At 40.5% G+C, this 15889-nt stretch overlaps 1 protein-coding gene across 3 annotated transcripts in view; it reads left to right on the top strand.

The window, feature by feature from the left end:
- Nucleotides 1-15889, top strand: part of aclyb (ATP citrate lyase b) — a 75910-nt gene that overhangs the window by 20499 nt on the left and 39522 nt on the right. For all 3 annotated transcript variants that reach the window (XM_067429354.1, XM_067429357.1, XM_067429356.1), the window contains 7 exons: nucleotides 3524-3714; nucleotides 4166-4245; nucleotides 7265-7395; nucleotides 7486-7604; nucleotides 8971-9107; nucleotides 12471-12532; nucleotides 12620-12737. In XM_067429354.1, the coding sequence (XP_067285455.1) occupies nucleotides 3524-3714; nucleotides 4166-4245; nucleotides 7265-7395; nucleotides 7486-7604; nucleotides 8971-9107; nucleotides 12471-12532; nucleotides 12620-12737 (838 nt within the window). The remainder of the gene's footprint in view (nucleotides 1-3523; nucleotides 3715-4165; nucleotides 4246-7264; nucleotides 7396-7485; nucleotides 7605-8970; nucleotides 9108-12470; nucleotides 12533-12619; nucleotides 12738-15889) is intronic.

The following is a 15889-nucleotide window of genomic DNA, read 5'->3' as shown; positions in this document are numbered from 1 at the left end:
CAAGTAACCCTTTATGAAATTGCTTGAAATTATCCTACTAAGTTTGTCCTGCAAATTAGTTATAGACTTTTCAAATCAATTCTCAATAATGGATTACTGCTTTACGAGCGCATGAGAAACATTAACTTTACTGATCAGGATAAGTTCAATATTTCAAATGGTCATACAGTTTACTTTACTAACATAGTAGCATAAGCAGTTAGGTAACGTTTAGATCGCAAGTTTCATTGACTTTGTGTATGTGGCAAAATAACAGATTCAACTCATTAAATGCCTTTTGGAGGTTTAATAAACACAGACTAAAAATAACACTACAATTCACACAGAAAGTACATACTAAATAGGCATCAAGATAGTAGAAGTATAGATATTAACGAAAGAATACATAAAAGAGAATAATGAATAGACTGAAATTAGAGAGAGATAAAAGAGAGAGAGAGAGAGACAAAGAGAGAGAGAGAGAGAGAGACAAAGAGAGTGGGGGGGGGGGAAGCAAGGCATGCTTTCCTTCAGTTCATCAAATACGACCTTCACGGAGTTAACTTATCCCAACGGGGACATAACACACCCTCTTTACAGCAGTAAGAATAAGAATACTTGCATTCTTTTTGGTTTCGTTTTGGCTTCTCGCTTATGTGCATGTGTCTCTGCGTGTCTCTGCGTGTCCGGCGGTCCTTTCCGAGGTTGGGAGGGAAGCGGCTGTTTGCTTTAGCGATGCTTCGTGTTCTTGAAGATCGGATTGTAGAAGAGAAGATTTTTGGAAGAGATGAGGCCTGCTTGGAGGGCCTGCATTGGTGGCATGGCTTAAGTGCCAGCCCCCCCCCCCCCCCGTGGGTGTTGGCTCCCACAGGGAGAGAGTTGGAGAAGTAAGAGCCAGAGAGTTTCGGAGAAGAGAAGAGAGTAAGAGCGAGGGAGGGCATCCGAGGTCCTCCTTTTATGGTCTGGCCGTAGTCCCACCCTCCAGGGTTAGACTTAACCAATGAGAGTGTTGGGATTTCCCGGCGGGAAATTCCTCAGCAGATTTTATAGCTCTTTGTTCTGAAAGTTTGACTCAGTGGGTCTCTGAGTCTTCATACTATAATTAATGCAACAAACACACACTGCATTTTCTGAATAAGTGATATACATGGAAGTGTAAGTCGTGAAGTGAGCATTAATTTGATAGGAGACATGACATATATGAGGTTATCTGAACTAGTACTTTGTTAAGACACAGACAAAAAGATGCAAAATACCATACAGAATAAACATTTTACAAGACAGTTATGTGTTTACATATAATGTCCTGGGGTGCATGTTCATTTATAGATGGTTTGTCTATAATTTGAGGCAAAAGCTCTGTGTCTTAAACTCTTTGTGTCTGAAGCTTCATGTGGCCAAATTCTTTTCGGTCATAAAACATCTTATCAGATGGTTTCCAGGGTAACGAAAAATCCTTCTCTGTTGTGTTGGGGGAAGGTCTGCCACCCAGCACAACGCTTTCAAAAACATATTTGTTAAATGTAACTGGCAATTGTGTGTTTGATTCGCCTGAGTCGCTACACCATGTACAGTATGGCCATGCAGTAAGGTATTAATATTTGCTTTATAAGTAATGATAAACAGCCAATATCTTAGGGGTATGCATGTTTGTAAGCTATTAATTAAAAGCGCAATTTGGACCCTAAACTAAATAGTGTTACCATTTTTTCTACAGGCCTACCGTCACTGGGGGCTGAGCCCCCCTAAAATGAAAATCCTAGAATCCCCTGGCTGATATATTTAATAAATAAGAAGCAAACCAAGAACGTCGGAAATGGACAGATGTGTGTAACAAACCCACTGGCCTGTTTCCGTGGTTGTTTTAACTAGAAAAATATGTAATTTTAATGACAAAACATCTCATTACTAAGAGAAAAGATGTTAAAACTACATCACATCTCATTATTAAGACATAATTTAGTGAAAAAAATATGTGTGTGGCAGCAATGTCACCATACTTTAGTCCCCAAGTCCTACAAAATAATGTATCAGTAAATATCAGTGATGCGCGGGTCAATGTATATACAACCCGCACCCGACCGACGTTTTCAGCTAACCTGCAGGCAACTCAGACCGCAAAAAAAGAAAATATTGTAACGTTACCCGACCCGCTTCCTGACCCACATTTTTTAAAAGTAGTAAATGCTCCCTGGCATAATATCCATTAATCCAGCCTGTGGAGGAGAGAAATGTTTCAGGCCCTCATGTGCACTCAGAGGTGCGGCGGTGAGAGCAGGCAGTTCTTGAGGCGGCCCATCATTTTCCATTTCAGCTCTAGATGCATATTATTGATGAATGCGATGTTTATCTTTTGACGCTGCTTGGAGAATTCATCAGCAGGTCAACTGAGAGAGAGCCCACTTTTGTAAAAAAAAAAAGTGTGAAAGCACTTAGGAGCGCAAAGTCGCAAACTGTTCCTTTTCTGAATGCTGTATGATATTGTTGTGTAATAAAGGCTTGATTTATTCATTTATTTTGTTTCGTTTTCTTAACAATTAAGATGCTGCATGTGTTTATCCAGTCTAATCGAAGTGTGCGTCTCTCCCCCAACTTTCCCAACAAAAATCCTGCCCTGTAAGCTATACACCAAAATGAGTTTTATGCACTGTTTTTCGTGTGCATATGATACACACTTTATGGAGTATTATATGCACAAACCACCCACCCCATCACCCCCATGATTCTACCCAAGAGTGTGTAATATAGCCTACACACCTTAAAGTGTGTATCATATGCACTTGAAAAACTGCGTAGCATATGCACGCCAAAACTCATTTTGCCGTATACATTCCACAAGATTGCACACTTGTACTATTGATACGTATTACTATGTGATCGTGTTGGACATTACTGAGCTAGGCTATATGAGTTTCAAAAAGGATAGCCTTTTAAAATGGTACAATTGCATTGCTCAGTTCAACGTGTTGGGAAATCGGGCATTTTGTCCTGCGGTATCTTTATTTCAAACAACACGATCCAACCGCGACCCGAATATCATTGAAAATATTTTTGGATGACCGCAGGTACCCGTGGGTGACCGCAGGCATCTGCTCATTTTGGATTGACCCGCGCATTACTGATAAATATTAAAGGGTTAGTTTACACATAAATGAAATTTATATAATTAATGACTCACCCTAATGTTGTTCCACACCTGTAAGACCTCTGTTCATCTTCATAACACAGTTTATGATTAAACAGACGACTTCATTCAGCATTGTCTTCTCTTCCACGTTTGTTTTCAAACCTCAAATAAAGATTCAAACGGTTATGAATCAGCGGATTGATTCATGATTCAATCCGAATCAATGAGTCATTAATGACCAAAAATTCATTTTTGGGTGAAGGGCATTACATATTTTGGCTTTGATCATCATTTATGATTTTGTCTTCCTTTAGAAAACATATTAACAAAATCATACATTTCAACCTGGAAACTTTCCAAAATTTGGTTGATTTCATGTTTCTTTATTTATTTGATCGTTTAATTGTTCTCTCACAGGAAGAAGAGTTTTATGTGTGTATATATGCAAGCCGGGAAGGCAGTCAAGTGCTGTTCCATCATGAGGGTGGGGTGGATGTTGGAGACGTGGACACAAAAGCCCAAAAACTATCAGTGAGAATAGATGATAAGCTCACAGAGGAAATGGTTACCCAGCAGTTACTTGTAAATGTTACTGATGAGAAGAAAGAGTAAGTATGCTGATCACTTTCATACGTTCATGTATCAGTTTCTGAATATTCATGAATGATGAATGGCTTTTATTACTTTTTTGTTAGTTTTATGGTCATCTATGCGAACATACTTCTAAAATGTTTGCAGACATACAAAAGCCTTTTTCTTTCTGGAAAAATTCCTAAGCAAATATACACAGGTGTATTTTAATGTTTGTAAACCCCTTGCAGAGTCTGATTCAATTTGTTTTAATTTTAACAAAATAAAAGGGATCATACAATTTGTATGTTATTGTTTATTTAGTACTGTCCTGAATAGCTTTTGAGAATCAATATCAAAACAACCTAGTTTAGCTAACATGTATAATGCCCAGCCCTATTAAAGGAAAATTTATTAACACAGGAAAAAATGCTTATCTTTTACATAAATTACTTAAAATGTTTAAAATAGAGTTTTGTTTTTTCCCAGAGTGCTGGCAAGCTTCATAATGGGTCTCTTCAATTTTTATGAGGATCTTTACTTCACATATCTGGAGATCAATCCACTTGGTATGTGCTTTCTTTTTGTCCCAGTTTCCTGTTATTTGTGTTAATTTTTAATGCAAGCATGACTACTAATAGTTACTAATATATACTTAAAGTTCTGATTAATATGTTAATATGTAATGTGTGATTTTAAAGGGATACTCCTCCTCTTTTTGAGTTGGAATTATATTAAACTGTTATTCCCTTAACTAAAATGAGTTGATACATACCTCTCTCGTCTCAGTGCGTGTACTTAATCGCTCTGACGCACGGTGACATTCTGATTGCATTTAGCTTAGCTCCCTAAGCCCAGTTCATTCATTACCAAACAGGGATCAAGTTAGAAGCTACCAAACACCTCCATGTTTCCACTAGTTAAATACAGTTACACGAATAGCTGAACGACCAAGTATGGTGAAACAAAATAAAATGTGGCGCTTTTCTAAGCGGGTTTAAAAGGAGAACTATAATGTATGGCAGAATAGCACTTTTGAGAGTACTTCGACTCGGCACAGTAAAAAGTCACGCCCGAAAAATCAATTTTTTCAGGCGTGACTTTTTGACGATTAAGTGCACGCGCACTGAGACCAGAAAGGTGTGTATCAACTCGTCCTAGTTAGGGTAATAACATATTTTAATATGAAAAAGTGGTAGAGTATCCCTTTAAGTCTACTCACTGACCATGTGATGCATTTTACACAATCAGCCTTTTTTTTTTGTGTGACATGATCGTTTTCATAGTAACCCATCTCTTGGTAAGCTGAAAAATGTGGTCGGTCACTATGAGTCAGACAGCCTCTTACTGGTGGTTCATGTGGACCAGACCTCATACCTTTGGTCAAAATGTGAGAGTACTCAGCACCTTTTGTGCTATAGAAGTCTGTTATGACTTGGTCCAGTAACACCATCCAGAATGCCCTACAGGGGGTGCAGAGTTTAGCTGCATGTCTCCAGCCCTAATCGAAAACACATTTAAACAGGCTCAGCAATCTTCTGATGTGTTAGATTAGGGTGACCTTCAAGTGGAGTTGGAAATATCAGGTGTGTCTCAATCAGCTCCCTAGTTCAATAGTAGGGGACTGATCAAGGAGTCGGCCATTTTAAGGATTGTCTGAAGTGCAGAATCCTTCCAGGGCAGGCATTTGGTCCCTAAAAACTCCACAATGCACCATGAAAATCGATGCATTGATACTCGCTATGTTCCTTTAATGGAAGTTCTGAAGCACAAAACTTAAATCATGTGTGCCAAATCACTGCACATAATGACACGTTATAGTTTTTTTTTTTAAAATGCATCTGTTATTTTATTATATTTCAGCATAAACATACATCTCTAAGCAGGCAATGAACATAATCAAGCTAACATTTACAATTTATTTACAGCTGAAATGTTGCACACATATGTGAGAATGCAGTTGTTTATAAATACCTGTAGTAATGTTGTACAATGAGGACGTTGTCATGTCACTGGAAAAAGTAATCAGTGTCCCAATGTGTAGTAAGCCTGCATCCTTTACTGTCCTTACCAGTGCTCGCAATATACTGATTCACAAGCTCGGGAGCTAGGGAGCTGATTGAGATGCACCCATCATATTTAAGTGTTCAGAGTACATGAATCCCCAAATTAACTCAAATTTACAAGTGGGAAACTAGAATTCTAAATGATGCACAAGTTGCTGAGTTGTGCATTGGAAGAGGTGTGTGGGAAAAGCTGGTCTATGTAGTATAGGCCAGAGATGTCCAAAACAGGGCCTGAGGGCCAAGGTTGACCCATGATGACCTTTGATTTGGCCCACCATGCTATGAGAAGAAAGAAAAAACATGCCATTGAAGGAGATGTTTGCCCCCTGAAGGTCTGAAGCAGCAGATCCCTCAAGTCATGTAAGTTGCATGGGTCCTCCATGGTTTGGACTTGTTTGTTCAGCACATCCCACAGATGCTCGATTGAATTGAGATCTCAGGAATTTGGAGGCCAAGTTAACACCTCAAACTCATTGTTATGCTACTCAAACCATTTCTGAAACATTTCTGCATTGTGGCAGAGCTCATTATCCTACGGAAAGAGGCCACAGCCACCATGGAATACAGTTATAAAGGGTGTACATGGTCTACAATATTGCTTAGGTAGGCGGTACGTGTCAAAGTAACTTCCAGGACCCAAAGTTTCCAAGCAGAACATTGCTCAAAGCATCACACTGCCTCTGCTGGCTTGCCTTCTTCCCATTGAGCATCCTGGTGCCATGTGTTCCTTATGTAAGCGACGCACACCGTCCGTCCATGTGATGTAAAAGAAAGTATGATTCATAAGACCAGTCCACTTTCTTGTATTGCTCCATGATCCAGTTCTGATGCTCACATGCATCTGAGTTGGTGCTTTCTATAGTGGACAGAGGTCAGCATAGGCTCCCTGACTGGTCTGCGGCTATGCAGCCCTATACACAACAAACTGTGATGCACTGTGTATTCTGACACCTTTCTATCAGAACCAGCATTAATTTCTTGAGCAATTCGAGCTAGAGTAGCTTGTCTGTTTGATCAGACCACACGGGCCGGCCTTCACTCCCCACGTGCATCAATGAGCCTTGGCCCTGTCGCTGGTTCACCACTGTTCCTTCTGTGGAACACTTTTGATAGATACTGACTAGGGATGTGATGGTGAGGAAAAGTTCCCACTGGTTAATCGACATGTGACAACATGGTAATACCAGTATCACCGGCAGGAGATACTTTGACCATAAGTAAAATCTGCATGGTCCCACAGGCATTCATAACAGTGCAGAGTAGAGCAAGTGTTTCCAATTATGGCTTTCATAGAAATGTACTGAAAATGCTTACTCTCCTCTGCTCGCTCCGTGCCAGTGGACACACACCCTTATGAATGCTAGTGCAGCCATGCACATTATACTTTCGCTTTAGAATTAGCAGCAATTCTTAAAATATAAACTGGTACTGTATAAAAAAGAACCTGAGAGAAGCTTGTACTACATACATGGATGATAATGACGGAATGCCAATCATGTCATTTTTGTGTCCATATATGCAGTGGTCACTATGGACGGAGTGTACATCTTGGATATGGCAGCTAAAATTGATGCTGCTGCCGACTACATCTGCAAGCCCAAGTGGGGTGATGTGGAGTTTCCTCCTCCGTTTGGCAGAGAAGCTTATCCTGAGGTACAAGAGGACAGTGGTCATGCCATTACACACAACTGTCAGAGAGCTCATGTGCTGTGGCTTATCATTTCTGTGTTTATGTGTGTACAGGAAGCGTACATAGCAGATCTCGATGCTAAGAGTGGAGCCAGTCTGAAACTCACCCTGCTGAACCCCAGAGGACGCATTTGGACCATGGTGGCTGGTGGTGGTGCATCAGTGGTTTACAGGTGGTGCTGCCAACATCCTATGCATGGTTCCATAAAGCTCCTTAAGTGTAATGTTCACTTTAAGGGATAGTTAGTTATATAATTAATCACCCAAAAATGGAAATTGTTATTTTTTACTTAAACCTGTATGAATTTCTTTCTTCTGCTGAACACGAAAGACTATATTCTGAAGAATATGGGTAACTAAACAGTTGATGGACCCCATTGTTTTCAATAGTATGGAGAAAAAAATCGACTTAAAAACATGGACCTCTAGATAAACCGAATCAAATAAATGTGTATAAATGGAAATGCAGCATGTCCTAAGTCCTTGATTTTTTTGCTTTACCTTACATAGACCTTACATAAGCAATCCTCCATAACATTCCACAATAAAAATTACACTGAGGTAGGCTTATGCATGTGGGTATTGAGCTAATCAACATTTCTCATGCTGAATTACAAAAGAACACTAGACCGCTAACAAAAGTGCTATTCAGCTATTTTAAAAAAATTGCAAACAGACATAATTATATATTTATTGTATTCATTATATAACTTAAGCTATCTCTACAACCTAAAATCTGCCCCACCTAAATTTATATGGTACAGTGGGACATGTCTTGGCAATATTTCAGACACTGAATAATCTCTTGCCAATATTTAGCTATCACATTTGTTACAGACTGGAGCCTGTATTGACTAAAGTATAAATATTAATGCGTTTCCCTGTCATTCATTATATACTGTGCAACAATATATGTCATTAGATAGGAATTTTGTTATAGCACAGTGAAATATCTGTAGTTTCACTCCTTACTGTATGTGTTCAGTTGATGTAGATACAAATTTTCTTCAGGTTCATGCTATTAAATAAACGAGTCCATGTTTCTTTTCCAGGTGCAGTACAACATTTTAAAAAGTGGTCTGAATGTTCTTTGTGCGTTTTACAATATTTGATTCGGCATTCCATTTTACATATTTTAAATATGGGCTACATATGTGATAATTGTTGATAACACTTCACAATAAGTTTTCATTTGTAACAAAATAACATTTTCAAAATACAAATTAACTTCAAATATATATTTGTTCCAATAACATACTTTAGTTTTTAACATTTATTGTTAATGGTAATTTCTACATTTAATGATATATAATATATGTATGTATATGTGTGTGTGTATATATATATATATATATATTATAATTTTTTTTATAACATGTTGAATCTTTTACCATAATACACAAGGAATATGAATAAACAATTGTATTTTTTTAATGACTAACATTAACAAACATTGCTTACTGTTAGTTTATGTTAGCTAATCTATTAATGTTAACAAATCATACCTTATTTGTAAATTGTTACTCTTTGTTTGTTTAGTGACACAATCTGTGATCTTGGTGGAGTAGATGAGCTGGCCAACTATGGGGAATACTCTGGAGCTCCCAGTGAGCAGCAGACGTACGACTACGCCAAGACTATCCTCTCTCTAATGACCCGTGAGAAACACCCAGATGGTGAGAGCTTGTGTGTGCTTTTTTATTTGTGATAATGTAGTGAATCATGCCAAATTGTGTGGACCTATTTTTTGGCTAAGCTGTTATACAAATAAATTACGAAAACATGCCCCCTTCGCCACATACCCCCACCGCCCGACTCAGGCCAGGGAGCTAGAGGTGGGGAGTAATAGAAGTACTTTTTCTCCCAGTTAAAATTGTCGTAATCTAGCCCCTTTGTTGTACAGCTGTCTCTGTTTGTCTTGAGCCTGTAACAAATTGTCCATTGAAAGCCGCCCCAGCGTGTGGAGTTTTGTTCTCAGGTCTAACACAAACTGAATTTCGTTTTTACTAGCGGATGGTCCATCCTCCCAAGCTTCCCTAATGACATCCAAAACCCCTCGGGGTTGGCGGCCATAGAGAAGCTCGAAGGGGGAAAACCCCGTGGAGGCTTGGGGGACCTCGCGGACAGCGAACAAGAGAGGTTCTAGCCATTTGTCCCAATTTTTGCCGTCTTCGTAAACGAACTTACGAATCATTGTTTTCAATGTGCAATTAAGGGTGCGTTCACACTTGTAGTTCGGTTCGTTTGGTTAGTTTGGTCCGGACCAAAAAACAAAAACAAACATAATAGTCCTGGTCCGCTTAGCGTTCACACTGGCATTTTTAACAGCGAACCTAAAGTTACCGAACCAAAGGCACAGGGAGACGCTCACAACCTGATTGGTCGGTTTATATGACGTAGGAGCTCGTTTACCGAACATGCAAAACAATGCTGTGTGCGGATTACACGCGCGGGCATTTTATGCGTGTACATATGGCATTATTTTTTACCAGAGAACTCATGAAGAGCTCATGAAATGTTCAAAGCAACGCTGTGTGCTGGATTAAACGCGATCATTTAATGCGTGTACATGTGGCATTATTTTTACCCGCTGAGAACTCATGAAGAGCTCATAAAATGTTCAAAACATTCAAAACAGCAGCAGGATTTCCTCCGTTGTGCAAAAAAAACGGCCGTTCTGTCGTCTGTGCCTGCTAATAATGGGCAACACAGGAACTTTGATGAGAAGAGCCAGGTATGCTTTTTGTGTGTTTTTTCTAGCATTTTCGAAACATGCTCGTCTGACCAAATATTGATGAGGCTCTTCCTCGTTGCTCTACGTTTGCCCTCTAACGTTAAAGTTACTCATTTTGGATACACTGATCTTTCCGCGTCGTCAAATCAGCTGCATTATGCGTGGCATCTTGTGACATTACGTCCTGTTTTTGGTCCGTTTACATGCCTTTGGTCCGTGTTGCGTTCATATATCAATCGAACCGCACCAGAGTTCGTTTGGAAGCGGACCGAGACCCGTCTTTTTAGCGGTCTCGGTCCGCTTGTTTGGTGCGGACCAGGGTTCGGATGGCAGCGTTCACATATGTTCAAATGAACCGCACTAACCGAGCAACCGCACTAGGGTTCGTTTTAATCGAACCAAACATGACAAGTGTGAACGCACCCTAAATCTTTCTACCAGCCCGTCTGTTTGTGGGTGATAGACGCTGGTCTGAATAGATTCAATGCCCAATAATTCCACTGTGGGAAGAAGAAGAGAGGGAGAGAGAGAGAGAGAAGCAATTGGTAAGGTTTCGCCGACCCCTCCATTTCGTCCTCCGCCAGCTGGATGGCCTGGTCTAGCGACGCCGGGCGGTGGCACTGGACCCATTGTGCCGTCCTCTTCGGCAGCCTTGCCACAAACTGCTCCAGTGCCACACGATCGATGATGTCCTCGACGTCACTCCCAGCAGCCGTCAACCACTTGCGGCAGTAGTCCCGGTGCTGGTGCGCAAAGACGAAGGGTCGACCGAACTCATCCAGTGGGAGCGTCCGGAATCGTTGACGGTGTTGCTCCGGGGTCCGGCCAACCCTCTGGAGGATCGCACGCTTCAGGTCGTCGTAGACCAGGAGATTCTGGAATGGCAGTTGGTGGTCTGTCTCTGGGGAACGGCCCGAATCTCCCGGTCCATCCAGCTCCGGAACAGCTCGCGGTCTTCATGCTGGGCCGTGAGGAGAGCTTCGAACCTTTTCTGTTGTTCCTCCCTCACGGCCAGCAGGTCTTGGTGGTGTTCTTGATGAAGACCCCGCGAGCGATTGGACGATGTCCGCAAGTGGCGTCTTCGGCGGAGTTTGCATGGCGGCCGCTCTCTTCTTCCCTCCCGGATTTTCGGCACCAGTGTAGTAAAGTTCGTTGTGTCAGGAAGGAAGAAGACAGGGGTCAGCTTTGACTGGGACTGGCTTTCTTTAATCAGTCTTTTCAAAACAAAACAAACACATGTGTGTGTGTGATAACTCAGTTTCTCCACGATATGGATCGCTCCTTCTCAATAGACACTCCGTGTCAGTCTCTCAGGTTCCCCACGATATGGATCGCTCCTTCTCAATCAGACTCTGTGTCAGTCTCTCAGTTTCTCTGCTGTGCATGCGAAGTCCCAGTCCAACTCTCTCTCCCGACTCTCTCCCGGCCGCGGCTTAAATGCGCTCTCTCCCTGCCAATTACTGCAATCAGAAACAGGTGTTCGTCATCTGTGCTTGACCTACTTACCTGCCGCTCCGCTCTGAGCTCTCTCTCCCACTGCAGACCTCGCAGAACCACGCCCCCTTCGCCACAAAGAGATAATCAACAAAATATTTATAACTGATTATATTGTTGTCAGTGTACGCTTTTCCTGTGAGCTTTTTACATTTTTTTAAGCCAAAAAATTACTTGTTAAAAAAAATGTACAAAAAATTATACTGTTAAAACATTGGATTCTTATGCTAAACATGGCCAAATTTTTAAAAAATGAGTTGGATTTATGACTGAGTATTTCAGTGCTCATTTCATAATTTTTTTTGAGTATGGCCCTGTATGAGGTGAAACTGCATCAAATGTCTGTGTTTTTTGGCTATCTGCGCAAGTAAGTGCATATGATGTCAACAACACAAACATATAGCGAATGTCTGTTTTGGAGGATATCCACACAAATAGCACTGTATACAGTACAGTACACAGTAGTGACCAAAAGGATATTTGTTTTTAATGACCCTACAAGTTTGATTAAACCATCAAAATATGAGGAAAATATTTTATACTTTTTAAATCATTTGAATCTTAGCGAAAAACAAAACGCAAATTTGAGTTATCTGAAGTGTTTGGTTTTTCATTCAAAGTAATCACTAAAATCTCTTTTGATAGAAAATGTGCTTTAGCATTAAAGATCCACCAAATTCCGTCAGCGAGACGGAAACCTTAAAAGGAACATCTAAGAAGTTTTCTATTGATGCCCATTCTGTTGTTAGAATGTTTCTGAATTCAGAAATTCTTAAATTCAGAATTTTACCCACCCAATCTTACCTTTCAGGAAAGGTGTTTATCATTGGTGGCAGTATTGCTAACTTCACTAATGTAGCGGCTACATTTAAGGTACGACGATTCAATGTACAACTACATCAATGTTAGATCATGTTGTTCTTTTTGTCATGTTTCCTCACGTTTCATAACACTCATCAGGGCATTGTGAGGGCAATCAAAGACTACCAGGGGCCTCTAAAAGAACATGAGGTTACCATCTTTGTGCGACGTGGCGGCCCAAACTACCAGGAAGGGCTGAGAGTAATGGAGGAAGTAGGTAAGTGTAGTCATTATGGAAATGATCTGTGTAATTTGCATGATTTGCACGACATTATTTACATATTGAGTTATTCACATATTCTGAAAGTGTAGTCTCCAAGCTTTCCAACACTGGTAATAAATGGAAATCTGATAATATTTGGAGAAGTTGGGGCCATTTGAATGTAGGTAGTTAGAAAAGTTTAAACGAGAGAAAACAGCCTCTAAAGATTGTGCATTTCTCACCTGTTCTCACATACTGGGAGTGACAATAGCGCTCATTTACATCTCATTTAGATAAGCAATACCAACGCAACGGGGAAAATAGGACCGCATACTATTAATAATAAAGGATAGCAGATGCTAACATTACCATCTCAAAACCTATTGTAGTAATGGGTTTTTTTGGCAAGTGATACCCATTTCTCTGTCTTTATCCCTGTCAAATGTTAATATCGATATAGCCTCTGATATCTTACGGTCCAACTCGTCTGACGCCAGTCAGATACATTCTTCCTCTTCTTCATCTTCGCTCAGTTGTAGAGTAGGGATATTATTCAGTCTTATTATGCCGCTTTCATCGCAGCTCAGATCGTCTCTAGAGCCGGCCAGTGCTGCATAAATAATTAGCCACATGTCCCTTGGTGGGCGGGGCAATAACAAAAGCCAGTATGGAAATACACACAGACAAAACAAGGCGATTTCAACCTCAAAATGTGCGTTTTAAATATACCAATACTGCTATCTCAAACACGGAGAGGCTTCTTCGTGATTTCAACAAACAGATTCTGCAAAAAATCACATATTTTGAAAAACAAAACAAACAAAAAAAACGCTTTTTTTCTCATTTTGCGCGAAAGTAGAGTTACCAACTTGTGTCACTGATTTCTGTGAAGGGTCAAATATAAGCCTATGTCTTTGCGATGATATAAAGTGGTTAGAAATTTTGCTCTAATTGTTTAAATTGAGGTATGTAAAAATATCCATATAGCATAGTACAATAGTAAAGTTATTGAGACTTTACTGACATGCATGACACTAAAAGAAGTTAAGGGCAATAAACCATAAAAAAGGAATTCAATGTGGTGCTTGTGCTGACTGACCCAAACCTAAAGTGCACACCGAAGCCGCCTCTCTCAGAGAGCATGCAATCCCACATTCAGTTCTCAGTGACATAAATGCATTCCCCAAATCTTTTATTTTTAGCTCCATTTTAGTAAAGTAAGTAAATGCACCAAACTCTTTATGGAACATATTTAGTGATACAGTGATACAGATCATGTGAAGTTAAAGGGATCCCATGGTGTTGAGACTTGTATGGCTTAATATAACATAAATGATGTCTCTTACTGAATTATGTGGTAGAAAACCCATGAAAGATCTACGTTATTTAAAAAATCGATTTTATATTTGGACCATGGGCGGCGCCATTTTGTTTGCGTTCTAGGTTGATGACGTAGAATGGTTGAACTCCTCAATCAGCTGGCGTTACCCGTAGCTATTTTTACCACAATGCAACTCGAAAATTGTTTCAGAGTTAAACAAAACCAATGAATTGCTTTGTAATTGTACTTAAAACACACTCAAACATACATGTGCACACAAACTCACCTACACAAGTCACAAACAGATCGGGGGGCGCGCACACACACCTGACAGACTGCTCTGTCTCAATCGCAAGCATCATCACCAAAACATCCTGCCTCTCTTCCTCACGTTACTTTATCCCATCGTCCTACCTAGATATTTCCCTCTGCTGGTTACATTAGGCATTACAGTTAATCTACTATCAACAGTCTATCTAGGATATCAACACAGGGAATAGATTGAGGGTAATTTATGCGCGCACGCAGTGCGTGCGTGTGTGTGTGTGTGTGTGTTCGCGCCGATCTGTTGGGGTGTGTGTGTGTGTGTGTGTGTGTGTGTGTGTTCGCGCCGATCTGTTGGGGTGTGTGTGAGTCTGTGTGAGAGAGAGAGTTTGTGTGCACATGTATGTTTGAGTGCGTGAAGTCGGACAGCTGTTTTGTAAATCGGCTGTACACTCGTTATTGCGGTGGAACGTGAGACTGAATGACTGCACTCGAACATGTCCACTGGTGTCGGACAACACTACAAATGGCCGTCCCTTCAAATAATGCCCTATTTAAGGGTATAGGGTCGATTTCAGATTCAGCCCCTGTCGTGGAGACTGAGCAGCCCAACATCTCGATTGAAACAGAGCCTGTCGTGTGCGCGCCCGCCGATCTGTTTGTGACTTGTGTAGGTGAGTTTGTGTGCACATGTATGTTTGAGTGTGTTTTAAGTACAATTACAAAGGAATTCATTGGTTTTGTTTAACTCTGAAACAATTTTCGAGTTGCGTTGTGGTAAAAATAGCTACGGGTAACGCCAGCTGATTGAGGAGTTCAACCATTCTACGTCATCAACCTAGAACGCAAACAAAATGGCGCCGCCCATGGTCCAAATATAAAATCGATTTTTAAAATAACGTAGATCTTTCATGGGTTTTCTACTGCATAATTCAGTAAGAGACATCATTTATGTTATATTAAGCCATACAAGTCTCAACACCAGGGGATCCCTTTAAAGGTCCCATGGCATGACATTTTTATTTTTTGAGGTTTTTCAACATTGAGTTCCCCTAGCCTGAATATTGTCCCCAAGTCGCTAGAAATTTTGATTAGTATAAAACGAGTTCAGGCTGTCTTTCTCTGCCTTCGAGAAAATGAGAGCTCAGATGAGCTGATTTTGAATTCTCCTGTTATGACGTCATATCAGGAAAGGTTACCGCCCCTTCCTCTGCTTTGCCCGCCCAGAGAATTAGTAGAGAAAGGAGTCAGTTTATCAGTGGATGTCAGCAGCACAGGCTTTACCATACGGATTCAACAGCACCGCCACAAACAGTGAGTAACAGTGTTCATTAATGCCTGATCTGGGATCAGTGAGTTCTGATGTGTAGCTAATCATTCAAGTTCACTCAGACTTTCTTTCTAAATCGTTTAATACTGTCAGTCCTGCAGCTGGCCGTCTTGATACATCAGTGAATCAAGTCAGTGACTAAAACCATCAACCTCACGTCATTTCTGTTAGATAACAAATATGTTATTTAAATGATTAAACTACAGAGAGCATTTAAGGAATACTGGTAACACTTTAGAATACTGTTTCTTA

This window comes from Pseudorasbora parva, chromosome 21, assembly GCF_024679245.1.
Source record: "Pseudorasbora parva isolate DD20220531a chromosome 21, ASM2467924v1, whole genome shotgun sequence".
Taxonomy (NCBI): domain Eukaryota; kingdom Metazoa; phylum Chordata; class Actinopteri; order Cypriniformes; family Gobionidae; genus Pseudorasbora; species Pseudorasbora parva.
The sequence above is the reverse complement of the archived record's forward strand: the minus strand, read 5'-3'. Positions and strand labels throughout refer to the sequence as shown.